Genomic DNA, 7,767 nt, shown 5'->3' on the forward strand with positions numbered 1-7,767 from the left:
GTTTGTCCTCCATATTTAAAGGTCCCTTATGTTTTTGTCCCCCTCCCTGTTTTTATATTATTTTTGTTTCCCTTCCTGCATGTTCATCTGTTTTGTCTCTTAAAGTCCTCATATGAGTGAAGTCATATGATATTTGTCTTTCTCTGACTAATTTTGCTTAGCATAATACCCTCTAGTTCCATCCATGTAGTTACAAATGGCGAGATTTCATTCTTTTTGATTGCTGAGTAATACTCCATTGTATATATATACCACATTTTCTTTATCCATTCATCCATCAATGGACATTTGGGCTCTTTCCATACTTTGGAGCACTGCTGTAAACATTGGGGTGCATGTGCCCCTTTGAAACAGCATACCTGTATCCCTTGGAAAAATACCTAGTAGTACAATTGCTGGGTTGTAGGGAAGTTCTCTTTTAATTTTTTGAGGAGCCTCCATACTGTTTTCCAGCATGGCTGCACCAGTTTGCATTCCCACCAGCAGTGCAAAAGAGATCCTCTTTCTCCAACATCTGTTGTTGCCTGAGTTGTTAATGTTAGCAATTCTGACAGGTGTGGGGTGGTATCTCATTGTGATTGTGATGTGTATTTCCCTGATGATGAGTGATGTTGAGCATTTTTTCATGTGCCATTTGGCCATCTGGATGTCTTCTTTGAACCAAGACCATGAATAGCCAAAGCAATCTTGAAAAAGAAAACCAAAGCAAGAGGCATCACAATTCTGGGCTTCAAGCTGTATTACGAAACTGTAATCATCAAGACAGTATGGTACTGGCACAAAAACAGACACTCAGATCAATGGAACAAACTAGAGAACCCAGAAATGGACCCACAAACATATGGCCAACTAATCTTTGACAAAGCAGGAAAGAATATCCAATGGAGTAAAGACAGTCTCTTCACCAAGCAGTGCTGGCAAAACTGGACAGCAGCATGCAGAAGAATGAACCTGGACCACTTTCTTACACCTTACACAAAAATACACTCAAAATGGATGAAGAACTAAATCAAGACAGGAAGCCATCAAAATCCTTGAGGAGAAAGCAGGCAAAAACCTCTTTGACCTTGGCCACAGCAACTTCTTACTCAACAGGTCTCCAGAGGCAAGGGAAACAAAAGCTAAAATGAACTATTGGTACCTCATCAAAATAAAATGTTTTTTAAATATTTATTTATTTTTTATAGAGAGAGAGGGGAGGGAGGGAGGGAGGGAGGGAGGGAGGGAGGGAGAGAGAGAGAGAGAGAGAGAGAGAGAGAGAGAGAGAGATAACAGGGAAGGGGCAGAGAGAGAGAGAGGGAGGCACAGAATCCAAAGTAAGCTCTAGGCTCTGAGCTGTCAGCACAGAACCCAACGCAGGGCTTGTACCCATGAACCCTGAGATCATGACCTGAGCCAACTGACTGAGCTACCCAGGCACTCTACCACAAGAGACTCTTAAAGATAGAGAATAAACTGAGAGTTGATGGAGGGAGGTGGGTGGGAGTTGGTCTGGATAGGTGATGATGAGTAATAATAAGAGGGCACTTGTAATGAGCATTGGGTTTTGTATATAAGTTACGAATCACTGAATTCTACTCCTGAAACTAATATTGCACTGTATTTTAACAAAAATTTAAATTTAGAAAGTTCATAAAAATTTTACAAACTGTAGTTGAGAAGAAAGAATATAGCATCATTGTCAGTCCCAATATGTCAAGATTATTAATAATGTATGTCCTTGTGGACACTTTTCTATGCATATATAGATTACTAAAAGTTAGGGTGGCATATGTTTTTGAGCTACTTCATGTAACAGTAAACTATAAGCAACATATTGTATTTGTGTTTGTGATTGTATGCATATATCATAATCATCTTATTCAAGGAAATGGGACTTTTTTCTCTTAACGTTTTTCTGTCCACTCTAGCTCTCTGAATTCTCCCCCTATGTCCTCACATTCCATGTTTGTAAACCTTGGCCACCGTTTCTCCTACCTGTAGAGCTGAGAGGCTTGGAGCTTAGAGTCCTCATTCCTGGCAAGAGGAGCAACCTCATGAGGATGGGGGGGCACACAGATCCTGTGCTGTCTGTGGCTGCAGTCCTGTGCTGTCTCCCACCTGTCTTGGTATCTGGGGTTCATCCAAAGCAAAGTCATCTGCTCTATAGCCATCTGAGACATCCTCCTTGGAGGAGGGGTCTTGAGCTTTCTCTCTGGGAATCCAGAGCAGAGTTTGGCTTTGGGCACAGCTTGAATTCTGCAAACAGTTGGTACTTTCCTGTTTATTGTATTGGTGAGAAAAAATTGGAGTGAACTTTGTAGGGATCTAGACTTTTAGCCCCTGACTCTAAGCTCCCTGATGACTGAGCCCATGTCTTGTTGCATGGTGTCCCTAGTGCTAGCATTGTGTCTACACTTAGTACTTGCTGAGAGAAGTCAGAATTGATCAAGTCACCTGTTTTCTGGACCAGAAGACCTGGTGGTTCCCACAAGCTCAGCAGTCCCTGCTCCTGTAGCTTCTCAAACAGAAACCAGAGACTCCTGGTACTTCTCTGTGATTCACTCAGTCATGATATGAAGTGCTTACCAATGTGTGTCAGGGACTGTGCCAGACAGTGCCAAATCCACATATTAAAAATGTCTATTATGGAGAATTTTTGGCACATGCACAAGCATATTCTATATACACAATTCTATGAAATACTTTCAATACATCTATATGTGCCCGTCACCTGCCCAACAACCACTAACCCATATCAGCTGCCCCAACCACATGCCATTACAATTCCTCATGTTATGCCGTATTACTTCAAGGCACATCATCTGTAAATATTCCAGAATGTTCTCCATAATATAAGGACTTTATTCATTCATTTAAAAAATATATTTATTTATTTGAGAGAGAGAGAGAAGAGCAAGCACAAGCGGGGGAGGGGAAGAAGGAGATGGAGAGAGAGAGAGAGACAGAATCCCAAGCAGCCTCTGCGATGTCAGTGCAGAGCCCCAGGTGGGACTTGAATTCACAAACCGTGAGATCATGAGCTGAGCCGAAATCAAGAGTTGGATGTTTAACCAACTGAGCCACTCAGCTGCCCCAATAATATAAGGACTTTAAAAAAAATACTACTGACAATGTCATTATCACTTTCCCCAAATCCACATTTTCCTTTAATATAATCAAATATTGAGGAATCAGTTTTGAATAAAACATAGGACTAACCTTCAGGAACTTTTAGACTTATGAGACAGGTGACCAAGAATTCAGCGATTATACTGATTATACACATTAGTGAATATGATTACAGTGGAGCAGCATCGTGTGCTCATGCAAATCTTCTGACCAACTGGCCTGTCTTAGTGGTTGGGGGATTTAAGGTGGGAGGAGAAGGAAGAGAAGGGAAAAATAACAATCTAAATCATGGGAGGCGTTTCTCCTGCTTCCTTCTTCCATGAGCACATGACCAACATAAGTCAGTGGAGGCAGGAACCTACCTTTCCTTCAGTCAGTCTCATTGCCTGCTTGCCTTTCAGACTGTGAACACCTCCCCATGCTGACTGTAATTCTAGTGTTTAAGATAACTCTTCCCTTCAACAACATTCATCTCATCTCCTCAACAAGACTGACTGCTCCCATAGGGTAGGGGAATGCAGAGGATATGTAGCTTACAGTTGTCACCGCAGAATAAGCATGGCAGGATTTCAGTGACCAGCCCCCCAAGAGTGTCCTGTGTAGTCCTGGTTGAGAACCCCACACATGTGGCTCTTGTGGTTTTTATTTTTCACTAACTTGTTTCCAACTCGATTTGTGGAACCAGGTTCAGCAAGAAGAACAAGGACAGCATAAATCCTTATATATACCTGCCTTTTGGAACTGGACCCCGAAACTGCATTGGCATGAGGTTTGCGGTCATGAACATGAAACTTGCCCTTGTCACACTCCTTCAGAACTTCTCCTTCAAACCTTGTGAAGAAACACAGGTCAGAGAACTTTCCACACAAAGGATGTTTTACTTTTTTTTTTTTTAACTAAGAGATATGGGGTGTGTGTGTGTGTGTGTGTGTGTGTGTGTGTGTGTGTGTGTGTTTGTATGGGCTCATTTATCCTTATAATTTGTTCCATTGGCCAGAGAATCTATTTGGAGTCATCTGTGACCTTTAAGGGTCTTTCAGCTCTAAGTGCCACATCTGTGGTTTATTAGTACCCAATAATAAGGGACATCTAGTCAGGTCAACTATCATGACTGATTATGCACAGACTTTTGAACTTGACAATGTTTTAAATTTATTTCAAATCCCCTGAAAGGAAGGGAACATATTATGCATAGTCATGATGTGCAGTTATTAATACAACATGACTTTCGAATGATGCTATTCTCTACCACAACTTACAGATGTTCTCATAACCATGGTTCTCAACCCCTACTTGTACATTGGAGTCAGTGGGTTCAGGCCATCTCAGAAATTCTTACATAATTCACCCAGAGTGTGGCTTTAAAAGTGTCCCCATTGATTGTCATGTGCAAGCAAGGTTGAGAATCACTGGTGTGAAGCATGTCTGTCAGATGTGAGGGACTCCCATGGTCCAGACCATTGTGGTTATTTGGCCCCACCTTCCATGAGCCCTTCTCCAGTCAAAGCTGTGTTCCCTTTCTATTGAAATCTGCTATCATGAATGGATATTTCCACTGGGAGAGATGAGAGGATGTTTAGCATTGAGGATGGCAATACAATAAAATGTGTAATGTCCACTCAGGATGACTTTGCAAGCTTCAACATATACAAAATTAACTGTATCACTTTTTAAGTGGTATGCCATAATGACTAAGAAACTGTTGTAAATTGTAAACATTCATCCTTTTAACCTAAAATTTAAATTAAAAAAGAACACAAACCAACATGAGATTGTGTCCAGCCTGGTACAGAGTAGACACTCAATAGATATCCTTTTGAATGAATGATGGATGAATGTTTCCACACTCCGGTCTTGACAGCTTACAGAGTAAGTTTAAAGAATATGAGAATATGAATTTAAATGTAGTATTTATATGTTTAAATGGTTACTCTCCTTCATGTATCTTGCCTGCTTTGCTTCTTTTGTCAATAGAACTTCATTTTGGTTTTCATATGCTTTTGTAACTGTTGCAGATCCCCCTGAAATTAAATGCTCAAGGTATTATTCAACCAGAAAAACCCATTGTTCTCAAGGTTGAGCTGAGAGATGGGAGTGTGAGTAGAGCCTGACTTTCCCTAAGAACTTCCCCTTTGTTCTTCAAGAACCTGTATCCCAGAACACCAGAGACTTCAATTTACTTTGTGAGTACAACCCAGAAATGAAGATGGGCTTCACGTACTGCTTGTGATGGATGATGAGGGATTCCAAGCTTTCCTGGTATCTGCATGGAGCATTATATGTTGTGGAATGTGAGGAAGGTGACTAATAAGTGCCAGACACGTAGACTCAGCCTATCCGGTCCCAATTAGTACCATCTATTCCCCTGAGAACTGATCGATAATAAAAATTTCTCACCAGTTATATTAAAAAACTTTAATGAAACAATAATTTTTGTGGTGACCATAATAGTGACATTCATATCACACATCTTATTTTGAATATTATACATTAACTATTACACTGAGTGTGTCAATCAACATCTCTTTACCAACGTATTAACTGATGTCTTCCTGCACATTAAGGGGGAATCCATAGAACTAATGAGCGAGGGTCAATGACTGGATGTTTTTGACCATCACAGTCACTAGGTGGGTGGGGCTTGTTCAGAAGTCCAACATGTTATGTTAAGGTAGGTGAGAGTCAATACACTGTTACTTTGCCCACTTCTTAGAAAGTTTAATTCTTCCGGTTTTGGAGCACATATTTTTTTTATAACACTCAATTGAGGCAGTTTTTATTACTAGTTTTGATATAATGTTTTCATCTCATCTTCCCTCGTGTTCTGCCAGACAGGGAACATGCTTTTTCTTTGTGACCTAACCTCAGCCCCCTACTGTACTAATACAATGAACATCAAATAAGAGATGGTTGATTGGTCAGTGGATTGGGCAGAAAAGCTAAAAGCATTTGTCCAATTCAGTTGGTATGAGAAGCTGCACAGGATTCTTCCTTTTTCCCCCATTTACTCCCTTCCCCTTCTTTCCTTTCTCCTCTCTTCCCTTCCATTTCCTTTCCTTCCTGGATAATTTAGTTTTAAACTAATAGGTGGTACACAGCCAGGTGGGCATCCCTACCTTGGGGCTCCAGGGCAGAAAAAGGAGTCACAATGACTCAAAGACAGAGACAGAGTAGGGACGGGAGTATGTCCACATATGGAAGTAGCCTGGCATGAATGTGGGAGCCCAAGCTTAGTGAGAAGAGTGTCCACACAGAGGGGCTGGTCTTGTGAGAGCCACCACATCCTAAATATGGATGGGCAACACAAGGAGTATGAGGAGGGGGTGTTAAGTGATGGAGTGGGGATTAGTTACATAAAGGGGAACTGATAAAAGTGAATATATTAGGGATAAATGGAAGCCAGGTTTATCACTGTTGGAGAAGGGAGTCACTGATGGAAAGGGAGAAAACAGGAATGAGATTATGTATTCAGAGATTAGAACTGAGTATATCAGTGAAAAAATCCTGCTTTTCTAGAGAGGTAGATGATAGGTAGGTTGACTTAAAGATAAATAGATGTGTGTACGTAGGTGAAAACACATATCCCCTACCTTTCTCCACAGACAGTTCTTAGAAACAGTGACACTGTAAAGGCAATGAGCACAACTTGTGCTCAAATCTTGGCTTATTAACATCATTTTCCACTGAAAGCAACTAGGGCTTTTCAAAGAAATGGCTGATCCAGGCTGGTGGAGCACATGATGAGCCTGGAGCATCTTGTCCTGAACAGTGATGGGGACACATCCAAAGGACACAGCCCAAGAGGTTTTATGGGCCCATCAGGCATGATTTGGGCATCATGATAACTAAGGACGGGAAGCGATTATGACCCATTGAATAAAACAGGAAAACACAATTACCCACAAGTATAATAAATACAGGTTTGATTATCCCATTGAATAAAACAGGAAAACACAATTACCCACAAGTATAATAAATACAGGTTTGATTATAATTGATGAGGACACTGACACATTTTCAAAGTACTACCACTCAAACACCCATGAGCTGCCAGAGGAAAGAGCAGCTCACAGAGAGAGACCTGGGAAATGAATGAGTGTCATCAGGGAAAGGAGGAAGTGACGGTGTGTCACTTAATAGGACTTGGTGAAAAGAACTGAGCATCACCTCTGGGGTATTCTTGCTGAGGAGGAAAACCTGAAAGAAATCCTGAAAAAAAGTCAGACAAACCTGACAGAGGAATACCTACTCCTAATCTGTACCTGGTGTGTAATCTTCAACAAAACCAAGGTCATGAAAGTGATTAAAAAAGAAGAAACAAGCCCAGAGTGGAGTCGCCTGCCTGCAAATTCCACCTCACAGCAAACCAAGACTAATGACACTTTCAACCTATCCCAGGAAGGTGACCTTTTACCAGTCTGGCTGAAATTTCCTGATGAGTTGTCTGCAAGATAGAAACCCTGCAGGTCCTTCCCTCAGAGATGGGGTCCTGGCCTGAAACAATCATTGCTTTTCCTTATAAGTACTTCCTGCCCCACCCTTCTTCCTCTAAAACCCTGCATCTTGTACACCTCCTGGGAGCATCTGTCTCCCTGTCAGGTGGGATGCTGCCAATTCATGAATTGCTTAATAAAGCCAATAAGATCTTCAACTTGA

At 41.3% G+C, this 7,767-nt stretch overlaps 1 protein-coding gene across 1 annotated transcript in view; it reads left to right on the forward strand.

Annotated features, from left to right (window-relative positions):
- The window catches only part of LOC122471976 (cytochrome P450 3A12-like), a 48,683-nt gene extending 40,916 nt beyond the window's left edge, over positions 1-7,767 (forward strand). Inside the window, exons 12-14 of the mRNA XM_043561244.1 lie at positions 3,797-3,959; positions 5,127-7,031; positions 7,094-7,767. Coding sequence (XP_043417179.1) covers positions 3,797-3,959; positions 5,127-5,222 — 259 coding nt within the window. The 3' untranslated portion in view covers positions 5,223-7,031; positions 7,094-7,767. The remainder of the gene's footprint in view (positions 1-3,796; positions 3,960-5,126; positions 7,032-7,093) is intronic.

The sequence above is a fragment of the Prionailurus bengalensis genome, chromosome E3 (assembly GCF_016509475.1).
Source record: "Prionailurus bengalensis isolate Pbe53 chromosome E3, Fcat_Pben_1.1_paternal_pri, whole genome shotgun sequence".
NCBI classification, from domain to species: domain Eukaryota; kingdom Metazoa; phylum Chordata; class Mammalia; order Carnivora; family Felidae; genus Prionailurus; species Prionailurus bengalensis.